Below are 19,638 nucleotides of genomic sequence, written 5' to 3'. Positions count from 1 at the left end.
TATTGTCTGTCACTTCTTATCCCGTTACCGAAATAGCGCAAATAAAGTTGAATCTGAACTATGATGCTATAGCGAAAAATTATTGCTCTTCACATCTTCAAGCCAACTTCAGTTTCTGGTATAAAAGTGTTAAGATATGTGTAAAACGCGTATACAAAGTTTCACTGCACTATCCGTAGCAGCGAAGTAATAACACACAAAATACGCTAAGCGCTATAAGGGCTAAAATGCGCCGTACCAAAATCACGTGACTCGAGCTGCAGAAGATGATGATAAAATTCTCGTTTTGCGCATCCGGATGTTTATTCTATACTCTATAAATATTTCGGTAGTCCAGGTTTCGCACTACTGCTATACCACAGTCTAATATAATAGACTGTGGCTATACCTCGACCAAGGAGGGATACGTTAGTCGATAGTCGCCTGTGGAATTGTGTGAGGGAGAATTGTGGCTTGGGAGTTGGGACTCAGTAGGGTAAATAAGTAGTGTTGTGGAGATGTGGTATGAAATAATACCTTCTTTTGCTATAATTGTGGGTGCTATGACTGTTCCTACAGTTGCCATGTACTATGTTCAGAAAGGCATCTCGGGAAATGTAAGTTTCGTGCACCTAATTGTATTTGGTTTATAAGGGGTGCAATATGTTGGTATTTTAATCACAAATACTGCAATAATTTTGAAGCGTGTACTTCGAGGCCCACTTATTTTATTGTTACGTACAATCGAATCTGTCGATTTGTATTCAGGATCACTGGACAAGAAATTTTGAAAAGCGTCACTTCATTTTGCTAATATCAAATGTATATTATCTGCATGCAGAGGTATGAACGTCTTGATTTAAAAATAATACATACCCAAATTATGTTAAATGGGTCTTTCGTCGCTGCATGGTAGAACAGTTTCATAAATGTAAATGAAAGTCGCAACATTGACTTATTTCGTAAAGTCGTCGGCATTGATTAATATTGTAGCACGCTCACAGTTTTGTGCGATTCGTTTCTAATTCGTAAATTGCACTTTCACGTCCCGTACATATACACCTTAAAAGTGCTGTTATTGTCATTCCAATTTTAATATTACGTATACATTACGATTTTGGCTGCAAGTATTCAATTTAATTTGCATGTATGGGTCATTCCTTGTCAAGTCATCTAGGCAAACTCACCCATCATCTCTTATTTATTCATCATCCAGTTATGTCAAATTTCGTGTTCACATATATGTTGCCATAATTGTACTCCTTCAAACAAATCGACAACCGCGAATGTCTTTCTTCAGGGTTGCAAATATATGGAGAGAGATGGGGACTGGATAAAGGATGTGCAAGGGCTTTCCAGCAAAACTTATATGAAATAGTCAAAACAACCGTGGCAAATTGAGGCAGGAATTATCATGCAGCTGAATACTACCTGTCAACATTCCTCCGCATTTGGACTGTACGGTGGGTTTCAGTTTTTGCAAAATGTCCATGTACCACTATGTATAAATTGTGGCGCTGTTCCAGAAAGTCATTGAGCAGCTGGATGACAGATGGCATCATTCTGTTGCAGGATAATGTCTGTAAGCATGTTGTTGAGGTTGTTTTAATTATGCTGCAGAAGTTCCTCTGGGAAACCCTCATACAGCCCCCTTCTCTTCCAATGCTAATTCCTTATCTTTTGGACCCCTGGAGAAAGAAATTGGTGGCTGTTGATTTGCTGTGGGCGAGGAGGTGCATACCTGTGTGCAATCATGGTTTATTAGCCAACTGCAAATATTGTTCCATGAAGGCATTGACCAACTGGTCTCACAGTGGGATAAATGTATTAGCAGTTAAGGCAGTCACTTTTGAAATAATAAATTACCCCCCCCCCCCTCTGTCTTGTTTTCATTTGACTGCTCTTATACTATAAATTTTGTACTTTGTTTTGTTTAAAAAAAAAAAAAAAAATTCACCATTACATAGAACATAACACACAAAGGGAAAGATATAATAACCCACCTTCCATTTTTCCACCCAATATTTCTTGAGAACCTAAAATAAAACATTAAAAGTTCAAGGGCCTTGAATTATATACTTTTTACCCAATTGAAATTTGGAGTGATTAAAGTAGAAATGGTCTCAGCCAACAGTATCTTAAAAAAGCTCAAGTTAATTCAATTTTTTAAACATGGCTACATACAGTACACACAGTTTATATTATAAACTTTAATTTTCTGAATACAGAGCATATACTACTCTGAAAGTTCGTAGAGTTGATTTAGGATGTCCAACAACAGCAAGTTCGTGAGAAATGGGAACTAGGCAAATATCTTCTAATTCAGGCCAGTTGAATGATGGAAAAGATCCTGAAGAGTGCGTTAATTAGTATAAGGTAATGTCGGATTCTGTTTTCAATTGAATAATAAGCTGAAAGGCCACATATTGGAATATTTACAAGCTATATATTTTGTTGGGATATTCACATGCTTGTTGACGAGGAACCACATACGTGGAGATGCAACTATTTCAATTTCAGCTTATTGCTTGTAATGCATAATTTTACATGCAAGTTCATTTTCAGTTAAGTATAAAGTTTTTCAATTACAAATTTTTTTGTGTTTAGTTTCCATATTTTCTTAGTTCATTATAATTAATGATAAATTCAAATTATAGGGGCATTTTTGGATAAGACATGCTTGACTCAACTTTTAAAAAGTATCCTCTGTCAATATCTTAACTTTGTTTGGTAAAAAGTTATTAAAAACAGCTCTTTTGATTAAGAGACATTCAGTTTCTGACAATCCCTGCGTCACTGAACGGGCCCAGTAAAAAATTCAGAAATACAGGAATATTCTGCAAAGTGGCAGACTCTTTTGAAATAAGTTTCTTAGCATAACCAAGTCTGAAAAGATTGAATCAATGGTTAAGTAATTGATGTAATAATAAATTTTTACCAAACTCTTTCACAGTCTAGGTAAGATGTTGGAAGCACAGAAAAAAAGTAGTGTGAAAGAAAACAGTTAATTTCTGACAATTTGCACAGTATTTATTTAATTTTGAAACCACACAGTAAATGCAGTGTGTAAGAAAATAGGCTAAAGTTACATATTGGACTCTCTCTGTCCCCCTCTCCCTGTCCCCCCCCCCCCTTCCTCCCTGAAATCTTGGTTGTGGTGACAGACTGGTCTGTAGTACAGCCTGAGGTCTAGGTTAGGTTGGAAGGTGACAGTTTGGTTGAGAGTTGATGGAGCCAATTAATGTGAAAGCAGAAAATATGGTTGTGCTAACTAATTGACTGGTTATGAAGCCAAATTTTTACATCTGCACCAATTGAAAAATGCAAGGGGGATTCCAATATGTGACTTTTACAGGAAAATGTTTGATTTTATGTAATTTACGTGAAATTCATCAAAATTTAAAAGTGGGATATCCAGAAACTAAAAGTAGTTTCTACCATGGTGGGTTCACGTCACTCCAAATGCTATATTATAGTAGGTGCTAAATCACTTCTTTCACTTCTGACAGCATTTTCTGAAGTGAAAAGTGCTAAGTTACAATCCACCTTGGAGTCCATGTTGAACTATTTTCCCCTACAGATATCTGGGTAAGTCAGTTCAAAGGCCAGAGGAAGACAGTGGGGTACCATCTCTAACAGGACCTTACCTAGTAAAGCATTGTGTGATATTCAACCCAATCTTCAGACTGATGACAGCTTTACTTTTTAATGGTACAAATTGATGTAGATGATGGCATATCTTAAAAACAGCATTGCAGTGAATGTCCTAAAAAAAAAAATTGGAAACTGAAATTAAGATGAAACCATTGATTTTCGTGAATAGATTTCAGCTGTCAAAATGCACGTGATCACACATACTACACATATTGCTGACTTTATTGAGGATCTTTTGTCTAAATTGGGGAAAAAGAGCTGTTCCACATTCGTACATTGCCAAGTCTCAATCTGAAAGTTATACAACAATTTAAAAATTCTGATGTAAATGTTGCCACAGTATCGGTGGACTTCAGAGGAAATAACTCTTTTTCACTGTCTATGGCGAAAATCAATGATTCTGTGGGGCCTTAACTGTAGAGTTGCCTGAAACAATATTGCTGTCCTGAGGTAGCTCAACTAACCTCTCTGGACGTGCAGTTAATTCACTCTGATGTTCGTGACAGCATGCTTTGTACCTTGTAGGACAATAAAATATATACATATGGAATTGTACGAACTGTTAATTGTCATCACTGTCCCGAATACTGTACCTCCTACAATTCCATTGGACATCTGGCTCTTGCACTGTACATCTTGTTACTTAATCTAATTAACTGAAGGTGAAAGTTTATAAAGATAGTCTTTTTTTCCACAAATTGCAAGAAACTGTAACTGACTTCATGAAAGAAACAACTCAAATATGTTAAAAAAATCAATTGTTTTAGTGATGATTGTTTTGGCCTGTAAAAAACTGAACTTGATTTTATAAAACTACAGTGTTTCTTCATCAAAACTCTTAGTGTTGCATGGTCTTTTTTTTTTTTTTTTTTTTTTGCAGTTAGCCATGGAAAAATTGAGTATTATGGTATAGGAAGGACGGTTGAAAGAAATAAAAAAAAACAGAATTTTACGACTATCCTTAGGAAACCAAATACTACCTGCTGTTTCAGTTTTGTGATGTTAACATCACAAAAGTTAAGTTTTATTTTACTTTCAAAAATTCTGTAAATTGGTCACTTTCTGACCTTGCTTAACTTCAAACACTTCCTGGAACCAGAAGTTCCCACACCTTAGTAATTACATTGTTTAGGGAACACATGGAAGATCAGTAGTGACATGGAGCCTACTGTGAAATATATTTTAAGGAATAAATTGGTGTCTTTTGCAAGAGAAGAGAATTTGATCCCATCAAGGTATGTAGCTTGTAAGTGCTGAAGTCCATGGTTTTTGGGGTAGTCATTCAACCAAGAACAGAACACGTTACTGTAAAATTTATGCATCCATTAGGATTAGGATCTTTGCTGCCATTCCACTGGCTCAAATGAGAGGATATTTTCCCAGTTCCCATTCATAATGAGCTTAATATTATTATATATTCTTAAATAACTTGAAGAACTTGCCAATTTTCAGAGGAGAGCTGTGTTCTATTCAGGATAGAAAATGTAATTGTTATATTGTAAGTAGTAATGTTAAAAATAGAATTAACTTGAACATTTTTAATACTGTCATTTGAAACTGATTCGTTTATAATTCTAATCACTTGAAAATTTCAGTTAGGTCTGTCCAGAGTCATCAGTGAAGCACAACAGCTAGAACTGAAAGCAGTTTATTACTGGCACCAACATGTAGCCATGATAAAACTCCTCTCCTGGATGGAGAGTGCAGTTGTTTGTACAAACATAGAATATTTGAGAATGTTAGTGTTTATATAACCATAGAATATTCCAGATATACAAACATTTCAAACATATTACAAGAACTGTCCAGAAATGACAAATAATGGTTGGTGGTCGGGTTTGAACCGGCAATTCGCACCATGTTAGTAAGCAATGCTAACCACTACAACACGCTGTGTGCACTACAGTTTGCAGCATTACTTCCTCTCCTGGCGCAAAAGCAACGTGCCGTTGCAGAAGGCCACCCTGCAGACCACTACAGCAATCTGGATTTTGTAAATGGTCCTTCGTGTGGTGGCACTGGTGAATCCTCTCATTCTGGTCGTGTTGTTACAGGGTCAATCCATATGAACTGGTCCAGTGATGGTTGCTTGACCATTTTTAGATATTTTAATTTGTTATGTGTGAGTGCCCTATATTTGAGAAGTTCAAAAGAGTTTTTTAAAATAATTTATCTTGCACCTTTACTGGATGGTGGCCATTTTTATTTGTAGGCGCACAAAGATTTTTCTGTCTCGAGGCATTAGCGAAAATTTGAATCTCTCTGCACTGGGTTAAGTTACAACATTGCAAATGACAAGATTGTTTTTAGAAAAGTGTCCTCTACAACATTGTCTATTACACAAAATACCCTAAATTCCAAAATGACCTCCAAAGTTTGGTATCCAAATTTTCAAAAATCCACTTTTTAGGCCCATAAATAAACAAGGAGTGATTTATGAGAGTCTATTTTTTCCTATAGTTAGATGTCGTACACTACTAGCCTTATATAGAGCAAGAACACTTGCAGATGTTTCCTTAATTTTTTTATGAATTATTGAAATTTGAAAATTTTCATTTTTTTTGTAAAGTTTGGTGTTAGTTACCCCAGGTGGGACTGAATATAAAAATGATTTTTGCACAGTTTGTACACCTATATGATAGCAACATACTGTAACAATTTCAACATCGATATCTGACTGTTAACAAAGGTATGAATTTTTGAAAATGAGGAAATAATTCACATTACTCTACAACTGATCTTATGGCTGTTGCCTATGTAAATGGTTTATTGTTTCATTGTAATAAAATTTGTCATACATTTAGTTAACACTATCATCCAATATTCATTTTGTTTGTTTATTTTTAATAATGCAATATTAAATAATAGGAGCTTTTGCTTTTGTTCTATGGTAATAAAAATGCCCATTTACGTTTAGGTTTATTGTCAATAGATAAGTACATTATTGCTGGTTGTGGCATTGTTGTAGTCAGTCCGTTCTGAAACCTCTGTTGGAGTGGATGTACATACTTAGAGAGTGTAGAATGTGTTATGTGCTTTGTTCCGTGTGTAATTTGTAATTAATTTTGAGAGAGTAACTGGAATGCAATAACATATATGAACAGTGCTCTCTTGGACAGATAGCAAGTGAAGTGTATCACAAAACAGTTTGTGGTTCAGTTTGAAAAAACTTGAAAAATGTCAATGGCTTTGATGAAGTTAGACAAACTTTGTTTAAATTTTGAGTAAGTTCTTCTGTAACATCAGTGTGTGATTATCATGAGAAGAAATATATTCTGAAGTAAAACCCATTTTTGGAAGAAAGTGCTGTGATACACTTAAAGTTCATAAAAAGCCTATTACTAAAATTTCAGGGAATTTGTCCTTGTTATGAGAGTGAAACAGCTTCACAAGTGAAATGTAATGTGATTCCTGGAAATTCCCTGTGCCCAAATTGTTACTCAATAATATTTGTTGTGAATCCGGAACCAGAATCATGTAACCTTGTTAATGACATTTATATTCGTAATGAGGAAGATGTTAGAATATTGTATTTTGCTTGTTCTAAGTTACATATCTCCTGTTTTGGAAATAATGAAATTAAGAAGCAGAAAAAGAAAAGCACCTATTGAAAATAAGGTACAACAAATTTCAGACAAAATTAGAAGACTTGGAATCGTGCTTTAATAATACAAATACCAACATTATTTCTAAAGAGGAGGAAAACCTACCACCAGCATCATCTGACACAATATTTGAGCTTAATAGAGAAATCAAAAACTAAATGTTCAGTGGCATCCAAAGAGGTAAAAGTTAAAATTTTAAGTTTGTTCCCCGATTCATGGTCAAGAGAAAAAATAATTCCTGAATTCGATGTTTCTCATCATTTGGTTAAACTAATATGAAAATTAATGGAAGAGCAAGGCATTCTTCCAGTTTTAGGAAAGAAGAAAGGAGTAGGTGTAAGTGAAGAAACAATTAAAAGGATCCAGCAGGTTTTTGAAGATGATGAAAACAGTAGCATGTGACCAGGTTGCAAAGATAGCAAAAGATTTGTTATAAATGGAGTTAAAGTAACAAAGCAGAAATGACTAGTGCTGTCAAATTTAAATGAACTTTTTGTAGCTTCCAAAAATTTGCATCCTGAATGCAAAATTGGAAGGTCAAAATTTTGTGACCTCTGCCCTAAGTGGTGTATTTTGACTGGATCCTCAGGGACACACTCCATGTGTGTTTGTTTATATCATCAAAATGTCAAACTGATGATTGTGGGTGCTAAACTCAGTGATCTTAACTACAAACAGTTACTGGATTTAATGGTCTGTGACACTAACAGTTACCACTGCATGATGAGTTTGTGTAATAAATATCCTGGTAAGGAAACTGTTATTGAATTGTTTCACGAATATGTTGAGGAAATGCCAGACAGTATTACCTTCAAACAGTGGGTCACAAGTGACAGGGCAGAAATGATAGCAGTGGTTAAATCTCAGGAAGAGTACTTGGAATCTTTAATTGATAACTTACAAAAACTCAAGTCACCACTGTTGTTGTGGTCTTCAGTCCTGAGACTGGTTTGATGCAGCTCTCCTTGCTACTCTATCCTGTGCAAGCTTCTTCATCTCCCAGTACCTACTGCAACCTACATCCTTCTGAATCTGCATAGTGTATTCATCTCTTCGTCTCCCTCTACGATTTTTACCCTCCACGCTGCCCTCCAATACTAAATTGGTGATCCCTTGATGCCTCAGAACATGTCCTACCAACCGATCCCTTCTTCTGGTCAAGTTTTGCGACAAACTTCTCTTCTCCCCAATCCTATTCAATACGTCCTCATTAGTTATGTGGTCTACCCATCTAATCTTCAGCATTCTTCTGTAGCACCAAATTTCGAAAGCTTCTATTCTCTTCTTGTCCAAACTATTTATCGTCCATGTTTTACTTCCATACATTGCTACACTCCATACAAATACTTTCAGAAATGACTTCCTGACACTTAAATCTATACTCTTCCTCAGAAACGCTTTTCTTGTCATTGCCAGTCTACATTTTGTATCCTCTCTACTTCGACCATCATCAGTTATTTTGCTCCCCAAATAGCAAAACTCCTTTACTACTTTAAGTGTCTCATTTCCTAATCTAATTCCCTCAGCATCACCCGACTTAATTCGACTACATTCCATTATCCTCGTTTTGCTTTTGTTGATGTTCATTTTATATCCTCCTTTCAAGACACTGTCCATTCCATTCAACTGCTCTTCCAAGTCCTTTGCTGTCTCTGACAGAATTACAATGTCATCGGCAAACCTCAAGGTTTTTATTTCTTCTCCATGGATTTTAATACCTACTCCGAATTTTTCTTTTGTTTCCTTTACTGCTTGCTCAATATACAGATTGAATAACATCGGGGAGAGGCTACAACCCTGTCTTACTCCCTTCCCAACCACTGCTTCCCTTTCATGTCCCTCGATTCTTATAACTGCCATCTGGTTTCTGTACAAATTGTAAATAGCCTTTCGCTCCTTTTATTTCACCCCTGCCACCTTCAGAATTTGAAAGAGAGTATTCCAATCAACATTGTCAAAAGCTTTCTCTAAGTCTACAAATGCTAGAAACGTAGGTTTGCCTTTCCTTAATCTTTCTTCTAAGATAAGTCGTAAGGCCAGTATTGCCTCAAGTGTTCCAGTATTTCTACGGAATCCAAACTGATCTTCCCCGAGGTCGGCTTCTACTAGTTTTTCCATTCGTCTGTAAAGAATTCGTGTTAGTATTTTGCAGCTGTGGCTTATTAAACTGATTGTTCGGTAATTTTCACACCTGTCAACACCTGATTTCTTTGGGATTGGAATTATTATATTCTTCTTGAAGTCTGAGGGTATTTCGCCTGTTTCATACATCTTGCTCACCAGATGGTAGAGTTTTGACAGGACTGGCTCCCCCAAGGCCATCAGTAGTTCCAATGGAATGTTGTCTACTCCGGGGGCCTTGTTTCGACTCAGGCCTTTCAGTGCTCTGTCAAACTCTTCACGCAGTATCGTATCTCCCATTTCATCTTCATCTACATCCTCTTCCATTTCCATAATACTGTCCTCAAGTACATCGCCCTTGTATAGACCCTCTATATACTCCTTCCACCCTTCTGCTTTCCCTTCTTTGCTTAGAATTGGGTTTCCATCTGAGCTCTTGATGTTCATACAAGTGGTTTTCTTATCTCCAAAGGTCTCTTTAATTTTCCTGTAGGCAGTATCTATCTTACCCCTAGTGAGATAAGCCTCTACATTGTTACATTTGTCCTCTAGCCATCCCTGCTTAGCCATTTTGCACTTCCTGTGGATCTCATTTTTGAGACGTTTGTATTCCTTCATTTACTGCATTTTTATATTTTCTCCTTTCATCAATTAAATTCAATATTTCTTCTGTTTCCCAAGGATTTCTACTAGCCCTCGTCTTTTTACCTACTTGATCCTCTGCTGCCTTCACTACTTCATCCCTTTAAGCTACCCATTCTTCTTCTACTATATTTCTTTCCCCCATTCCTGTCAATTGTTCTCTTATGCTCTCCCTGAAACTCTGTACAACCTCTGGTTATTTCAGTTTATCCAGGTCCCATCTCCTTAAATTCCCACCTTTTTGCAGTTTCTTCAGTTGTAATCTACAGTTCATAACCAATAGATTGTGGTCAGTCCACATCTGTCCCTGGAAATGTCTTACAATTTAAAACCTGGTTCCTATATCTCTGTCTTACCATTATATAATCTATCTGATACCTTTTAGTATCTCCAGGGTTCTTCCATGTATACAACCTTCTTTCATGATTCTTAAACCAAGTGTTAGCTATGATTATGTTGTGCTCTGTGCAAAATTCTACCAGGCGGCTTCCTCTTTCATTTCTTAGCCCCAATCCATATTCATCTAATATGTTTCCTTCTCTCCCTTTTCCTACTACCGAATTCCCGTCACCCATGACTATTAAACTTTCGTCTCCCTTCACTATCTGAATAATTTCTTTTATTTCGTCATACATTTCTTCAATTTCTTCGTCATCTGCAGAGTTAGTTGGCATATAAACTTGTACTACTGTAGTAGGCGTGGGCTTCGTGTCTATCTTGTCCACAATAATGCATTCACTATGCTGTTTGTAGTAGCTTACCCGCATTCCTATTTTTTTATTCATTATTAAACCTACTCCTGCGTTACCCCTATTTGACTTTGTGTTTATAACCCTGTAGTCACCTGACCAGAAGTCTTGTTCCTCCTGTCACCGAACTTCACTAATTCCCACTATATCTAACTTTAACCTATCCATTTCCCTTTTTAAATTTTCTAACCTACCTGCCCGATTAAGGAATCTGACATTCCATGCTCCGATCCGTAGGACGCCAGTTTTCTTTCTCCTGATAACGACATCCTCTTGAGTAGTCCCCGCCCGGAGATCCGAATGGGGGACTATTTTACCTCCGGAATATTTTACCCAAGAGGACGCCATCATCATTTAATCATACAGTAAAGCTGCATGCCCTCTGGAAAAATTACGGCTGTAGTTTCCCCTTGCTTTCATCCGTTCACAGTACCAGCACAGCAAGGCCGTTTTGGTTATTGTTACAAGGCCAGATCAGTCAATCATCCAGACTGTTGCCCCTGCAACTACTGAAAAGGCTGCTGCCCCTCTTCAGGAACCACATGTTTGTCTGGCCTCTCAACAGATACCCCTCCGTTGTGGTTGCACCTACGGTACGGCCATCTGTATCGCTGAGGCACGCAAGCCTCCCCACCAACGGCAAGGTCCATGGTTCATGGGGGGAAGTCACCACTCTGTTTCTAAAATCCAGAGTAGGTTTTTGAGGGACAAAAAAAAGCACAACTTCATGAAACTGAATGCACAGTGTTAGCTGTTTTTGCAGAAAATTTTACATTTGTGATTCAGGATGCAATGCAATACAAGGGTATCACTGGCTCAATGACCAGGCAACAGTGCATCCATTTATTCTCTACTTTAAAAATGAGAAAGATGAAGTTTGCAGTTCTTCAATTTGCATTCTAAGTGACTACTTGTAGCACATCAATTTGGATGTACATGGGTTTCAGAAGTATGTAATAAATTATGCAAAAGAAAATTTTCCCAAGATTGAGAAGTTGATATACTTTTCATATGGAAGTGATAGTAAGTACAAGAACAAAAGGAATTTTTTCAAATCTGTGCAACCACATAGTAGACTTTGGGTTGGAGGCCAAATGGTACTTTTTTGCATCTTGCCATGGTAAAAATGCATGTGATGGAGTAGGAAGTACAACAAAATGTGAATTAAGTAAGGTCAGCCTACAAAGACTAACCACAGACCAAATTCTCACAGTACAGGACATGTATGTTTTTTGCAAGGGTAATATTAGAGGCATTACCTATTTTCTGATCAAGAAAGAAGTGGTTCTGCATATGAAAACAATACTTAAAACCAGATTTGAAAACTGTATAGCGATAAAAGGAACAAAGCATTTCCACAAATGCCTTGGCATTGCAGAAAACTTAGTTCGATGCTAAGTAACATCAGAAACCGAAATTTATGAGGATCATTGTCAGTAAAATTAAATCTGTCTTTAACGTTGAATGACATAGTGGCCTGTGTGTATGATGGACAGTGGTGGCTTGCAGAGGTTGAAAGAATAAGTTTGGAAAACAATAATGTTTTTGTGCATTTTTACCACCCTTCTGGCCCAAGAACATCATTCAAGAAATGTACCAGTGACAAAGTTTGGATACCAATGAAAAATGTTTTAAGGAAACTTCCAGTGCTTGAACTTACCACAGCAACTCGGAGGTCTTATTCTATATCACAGAAGCTGTCTGAAGAAATAAGTGTTCTTAACATCCTCCACCAAGTTTAGGAAGTCGCATCTCAAAGGATGTTAAGTGAAAATATTTATTTTAAGTATGTCAAAATAATATAAATGTTAAATTCAATGATGTTTCCACTTTTTGTATACAATTCAGTACGTTCAATAACAATTGATTATATCCCGCCGATATCGCACATGAATAGGCATCAGCCATAAGATCAGTTGTAGAGTAATGTGAATTATCTCCTCATTTTCAAAAATTCGTATCTTGGTTACAATCAGATATCAATGTTGAACTTTTTACTGTACATTGCTATCATATAGGTGTACAAACTGTGCACAAATCATATTTTTATATTTAGTCCCACATGAGATAACTACACCAAACTTTACAAAAAAAGAAAATTTTCAAATTTCAAAAATTCATAAAAAATTAAGGAAACATTTGTAAGTGTTCTTGCTCTATACGAGGCTAGTAGTGTATGATATCTAACTATAGAAAAGAAATAGACTCTCATAAATCACTCCTTGTTTGTTATTTTTGGGCCTAAAAAGTGGATTTTTGAAAATTTGAATACCAAACTTTGGAGATAAGTTTGACTGGTTATTTTTTAATTTAGGGCATTTTGTGTAATAGACAATAGTGTGTGTGCGTGTGCGGGCGTGTGCGTGTGCGGGCGCGCACGCGCTGCTGACAAAGGCCTTAATGGCCGAAAGCTGTAATTGTGTGAATCTTTTTGTTGTGCCTATCACGACTCAGCACCTCTGCTATGTGGTGAGTAGCAGCTTTCCTTCTCTTGTATTGTTACATTCCATCCTGGATTTTCCATTGTTGAATATTGAATTTTGATATAGTTGCTTATATCATTAGGAAAAACAAAACAGCTAAGTTTTATTCGAATCTGAAGATGGTGGACAAGAAAATGCTTGACTGTCTGTTTAAATTTCATGCCAGTCGCGTAAGAGTGGCAATAGTAGTGCAGGTTTGCTTTAAATACATGCTCTAATGGTCATGAATGTTAGTTACTGGTGAGACTGGGCATGGTGAGTTGTTGATAAGAATTCCTTTAAAGAAACAGACGCAGTTATCAAGACCTCATTGAGTTGAATGAGATCGTGTAATAGTTTGTATGTACCTTCTGCAATATTGCAGAAAAACTTGGCAGGAATGCAGCCACTGGACATGATTGCTGCGGTGATGGTGCTGAAAGAAGACCAAGCTCTGGATGACCACGTGGCACTATTGAGAGGGAAGACATTGTGTTCGGCATATGGCTCCTGCGCATCAGACTATATCAGAAGCAGCAATTTGAGCAGCAGTGGCACCACAGTGTCCTAACAAACTGTTACAAATCAGTCACTTCAAGGATAGCTCTGAGACTAGTGCCTTGTAGCGCACATTCCACTTACCCCAAACTACCGCCATTTGCGACTTCTATCACGAGCTCATTAGAGGCCAGGATGGAGGTCTCTTGTGTTTTCCAACGCAAGCTGGTTCTGCCTCGGTGCCAGTGATGGCCATGTGTTGGTTAGGAGGGGGGCAGATGGGGGTCTGCAATCTACCTGTCTGTGTATTTAACACACCTGGAAATGTGGTGCAACATCATATGCCAGTAGGAACACTTGTGTTTATCCCACACACCCTGACTCCAAATTTGTTTGTCGGTCTGGTGGTTTGATCTGTTGAGCTGACATTCGTGAACAGCATTCCGTGGGGTGTTTTCTAGCAGGATAACTCTTGTCGATGTACAGCTGTTCCAAACCAACATGCTGTACAGTATGTCAACATATTGGCGGCCTGCTCACTCATCGGATCTTTCTCCAATCGGGCACATAAGGGACATCATTGGGTGACTAGTCCAGCATCATCCACATCCAGCATTAACTGTGCATGTATTGACTGACCAAGTACAATAGGCATGGAACTCCACCCCACAAACTAACATCCAACACTTGTACAAGACAATGCACGCACATTTACATGCTTGCCTTCAACACTCTGGCAGTTACAACAGTTATTAATGTATGAGCATTTCACGTTTGCAGTAGCTTCAATTAACCTGTGATCTTCCAATGTTATTCACTTAAATATGCTACCTAGATAAATGTATTCCCAAAATTTCATTACTCTGCATTAATTACTTTTTGGTGTTGCAATTTGTTTTCTGTCAGTGTATGTTTATACTTTTTCTTTAGTGGCTTTTGCTTGTGGACTACCCTTTTTGTTAATGTGTACCCCCAATTCCAGTAGCTGGCTACACTAGATTCTTTTCTACATATGTAGGCCTATTCCCAATGTTAACAAAATTTGTCATTAGTTTGGGATTTGGTGTAAGTATTTTCATTTCCATTTATGAAGAGCTTCAAAATTGTGGAGGCTTCTGTGGCCACTTGTTGACACATTGTCTGTTATCTTCCACGTTGATTTCTTCAGCTGACGTGTTTAACGATTTTCCAATGTTTCACCAGCATGAGTAGGTGGCATTTTCAAAGTTCACCAGCAATGAAGAGAGAATTTTTGACAATGCCAGCGACTCATGCTGGTGAAGCATCAGGAAAATCGCTAAATAGATGTCAACCGAAGAACCTGACACAGAAACCAACAGGCAGTTCACAAATAGGATGTTCACTTCACACTTTTTATTTCCTCTATGCCATATCCTCATAAGCTCTACTTTCTCGGCCTTTCCTACTTTGTCATCATCATACATAAACACCTTGTAAGTGATGACATTTGGCATCTCATTTACATAAAGTAATATTGAATTCTTGGTTACCTAGGACATTTTCTCCCAAAAATCTTGGTACAAAGGTGGTTTGAAAAGTTCTTGGAACGCAATAGAAAAAAAAGTTCTTACATCGCTGAAACTTCTTTTTTATTTTTCAATGTAGTCTCCTTGTAGATTAATGCACTTGATCCAATGATGTTCCAGTGCCTTGATCCGATCTTGAAAATGAGTTTCCTCCAGGCCTGCAAAATAGTTGTCAACTCTGGCTATCAGTTCTTCGTTTGAAGTGAATCTTTGTCCACCAAGACAAAATTTCAGTTTTGGGAAGAGATGGAAGTCTGATGGAGCCACATCAGGTGAATAAGGCGGGTGTTGCAACAGTTCATACCTTAGTCAGTGTAATTTTGCCATGGCGACAGCAAAAGTGTGCTGGCACACACAAAGACTCGCGGCACCCATCCTGCAGACAATTTTTTCATTTCTAATTCTTCAGTTAAAATGTGACATACCCTTTCAGATGACATCTGGAAAGCGTGAGCAATTTCACACACTTTCAATCGGTGATCCTCCATGACCATTTTGTACACTTTTGCAGTCATTTCTGGAATAGTGACACATCTTGGCCGACCACTGTGTGGATAATCTAAGCTCTCCTGACCAAATTTAAATTCATTTGTCCACTTGGCAACAGTTGAATATGAAGGAGCGGAGTCCCCCCAGTGTATTCTGGAAATCGGCATGGAAGCCAAGAAACTGAGAAGGAATGGGTTCCTGTTACTAAACTGGCTAGATAGACTGTGAATGATGGGAAAACAGCAGTTTTAAGAATTTCTGTAGTAGAAATTAATGTGTTGCAAAAAAAAAAAAAAATTGTCCATTTGACAAAAACTGATTTCATTTTTGAATTCAGCAACTACAATGAAGTAAATTGCACCATTCTCATAATCTGTGATAATTGTTGATTAGTGTTATCTGTATGAGTATATTGGCACTAGTCATGATTTGTTGTAAGTATGGTTTAGTGAAGTGCTGTGGCTGTTTCTGCTGTTGTTTACTTGTCCCACATACCTGATGGGGTTATGAAATTCAGTGTATGAATGAAAGAATACATTACCAGGGAGATAGTAGTACATTTTAAGCATTCTATATGTCTAAACTTTGTGTGTAAGGATATATAAGTTAAGTATAGATTATTTTATTCAAGTATTATATGTGTACAACATTAAATATTAGTTGTTAAGAGTTACTCAGGATATGAAAATTACTAGATTAAAATATGTTTGTCAAAGTTTTACCTTTGGCATGAAGTGGAATTAAAAGTGCAAGGCACAAAACTTTGAATTCCAGAATTTTTTCATATAATTTCACACACACAAAGATTAATTGTTAAATCAGTAAATTATGCCATTATAAAAAGAAAAATAGTCTGCTCAATTATTAAACATCTCTAAATTTGCATAATATAGCTGGAATATTTTTCTCTTCTAGCCTTACCGCCGTAACCTAACAAACAGGTGGGAAAGGTTAATGTATACAAGAGATATGAGACTAACAGGAAATGCTTATAAAACAAAGGTAAGTAGCCTCTTGGAAGTGAAATAAATGAAACTGCGTAATACATTTATAATACTTACTGTCTTTCCTTGTTTGCAGGGACTGGAAGCAATACCAGACAAATAAGTCAACTTTTGATAGGGTAGTTTTTAGTAAATGTATATACCTGTAAAATATTTACATTTGTTATAAAAAAACAATAAATTACATTTGAACCATACCAGCTTATCTCAATTACACATTTGAGAACTCTCATTCCAACATGTCCTTCATCCTTTAATCCTCTTGACCTCGTTGTGTTAGCTGTTGACCCATATCTGCTTCTATGCGCCTCTGTTATATCCCCCTGCTCCCTCCCCACTCCGTTCTGTGCCACATGCAACTTTCCCCCATTTCTATTATGCCACATTCCTATACTATCTGCTTACCATGTCTCCCTCCCAAACATCAGACACCTTTCCATCTAGCCGGAATGATTTCTCCTCTTGCCCCAGTCAAGATTCAGCACCAGTTGTCTTCAGTCTTGTTTCTGTGCCTATAGACTGCTCGATGCCTCTGCTATCTGATGAGTTGTTACCTTTACTTGTACCACTCTTTACTTTCTTTGCAAAGATAATTATTTCTTAGTGTTTTGATGATGAAAACTGCTGTTATTGAATTGTAATTTCTTAATGATAAATTACATTACCAATTCTTTAAATGTGCATAAACATGTTGTTTGTATAATTCAGAATGTATCACTAGGAGTGCAAATGACATTCACCAAGGGTCAGATATGAAAAACGAAATGGGAAAAAAATCCAGGTTTTTCAGTAAGCTAGCATTGGTGTTGAAGTACTGTACATAATCATTTCATTGGACAGGGTCCACATGTTTCTTAAAAGTGCTTAAGATTAGATTAGATTAGATTTACTGTCATTCCAATTGATCTGTAGTGAGGAGGTCCTCCATGATGTAGAACATGTCAGAAAAATAATAATACATGACAAATATTTTCAACTAAAACAAATAAGCCATTGTATCTTCCACAGGTCCCAAGTGGAATGGTGATCTCTCTCTCTCTCTCTCTCTCTCTCTCTCTCTCTATCTATCTATCTATCTATCTATCTATCTAGCCCTATGTTAAATTACCATTTTACAACACTCATTTACTAAGATTGCATTTAATGCAATGAATTTAAAATAATGAACACATTACTGCACTGAAATGGTGCAGAAGTTAGATTGTACTTTATGTAGAGACACACACACACACACACACACACACACACACACACACACACACAAAATCTGTTGGTTCTTAAAAGTACTTAATTTTTATACTGTGGTATAAAACTCCTTATAAGTACTTATTTTGTCCTTTTTTTAATTATAGTCCTTATTTTTCTCTTAGCAATTGTATTCAAACTTAAAAATTGATTAACTTGTTGTAGTTAAAAAGGTGAAAAAAAGATTGCATATATAGGTTGAAGGCCGAAGCAGTTAAGAGGGTCGCTCAGCTGTGCGGCATGTAGGATGAGAGGGATAAGGCTATCCCCGCCTCAGGCATGTAGAATGGAGTGAGCGTACGATTGCATGTAGTACTGGCAACTGACATCTTTTAGTGTATGTAAACCCTTTACTGCAGTGCCGGTAGTGGGGATACCATACATTGGTAGCAGTGGGAGGGGGGGTGGAAACCTAACTGAATACTACACCTGTGACAAAAAAATATCTGTGGAAAAGCATCAATCTGTGATTTATCGGCCATCCATACTTGTAACACACATTTGGTCGAAAAACTGCAGAACAAGTGTATTTTTAGATTGTGATTAATATGACTGGAAAGTGTGCATTTAGCCAACTGTGGCTGCGACAAGATGAGTATAAACAATGGCTAGTGCCATCAAAAGACATTCACGAGGAAACTGTAAGATTTGTGTAAAGGACATTGATATAGTGATGGGAGAAGTGGCATCAAAAGCCCATATGAAAGGTAAGTGCTATTTCATGTTTTATGTAACTTGATTAGGATGACTTGACTTGATGTGGAGATTTTGTTCAGTAAATTCCATATAAAGAATGTAGATATTTTGATTTTAAAATATCAAGATTAGATGACTTCCTGTTTCCTGTTCAAGAACATGTATTCAAGATGTTTCAAAGAAATCTGCAAGTTTTGAAAGAAGATTTTAATCTGTTCACATAGTCAGGCAAAAGTAGAGTGGATTCTCAATCAGCTAGGCTCTAGAAGTAAAGAATTTGAAAGAAAGATCCTGTGTTGTTATGTGGCAAGTTAGAGACCACCTTATACTTTGTGGGGGAGTGCAGAATGTACAAATTACGAAGGATTTGTTGGCATCTGCATTCTCTGCAAGAAAAAAAAAATACTTGGCTTATCTTGAGGAACAAAAACAAGTGCAGAAGACCAATACACTATCAGAAAGGATGCACAAATTGAAAGAAGAGTTGGAAGGTTTAAAGCAGAAAAGAATGCACCTTGATTGACGTTTCTTCATTGCACAAACAAGCTGATGTACTTTCAGGGTTTGTGGAAAAGACGAAGATCATTTCTTACTGCTCACAATCTAATACACTAAGGAAAAAGGCTTATGAAAAGAAACAAGAAGTTCAAGCATTAGACAGTAACATTAAGGGAAAAAAAACTGATGAACTTAAAATCGTATTAAGATTTACTGTTGTTTATCTATACTTACGATTTTTTAATTAATTTTATTTTTTATTGCTTATATAAATTTTTCTTATTGACAAGTCAGTTCAATTTCATTAAAATCGCGCATTTGGAATTAATTTTATGAATTATTGTATGACAGAAAGTGCAGAGAAGACTATAAAATGTGATATACTTAGTTTAACTGCTTTAATAAGAAAAGCATTTATTGAAGATCAAGCAGATATTGTTGGTAAGTTT

At 36.8% G+C, this 19,638-nt stretch overlaps 1 protein-coding gene across 1 annotated transcript; it reads left to right on the top strand.

Annotated features, from left to right (window-relative positions):
* The first annotated feature begins 396 nt into the window (after positions 1-396).
* On the top strand, positions 397-16,947 carry LOC126176857 (uncharacterized). Its single transcript, XM_049924043.1, has 3 exons — positions 397-596; positions 16,662-16,748; positions 16,827-16,947. Exons 1-3 carry the CDS (start codon positions 498-500, stop codon positions 16,851-16,853), a joined length of 213 nt encoding a protein of 70 aa, XP_049780000.1. The 5' UTR covers positions 397-497; the 3' UTR covers positions 16,854-16,947.
* Positions 16,948-19,638: the final 2,691 nt, after the last annotated feature.

Source organism: Schistocerca cancellata, chromosome 3 (genome assembly GCF_023864275.1).
Source record: "Schistocerca cancellata isolate TAMUIC-IGC-003103 chromosome 3, iqSchCanc2.1, whole genome shotgun sequence".
In the NCBI taxonomy this organism is placed as follows: Eukaryota; Metazoa; Arthropoda; class Insecta; order Orthoptera; family Acrididae; genus Schistocerca; species Schistocerca cancellata.
This window is presented reverse-complemented; position numbering and strand designations above follow the sequence as displayed.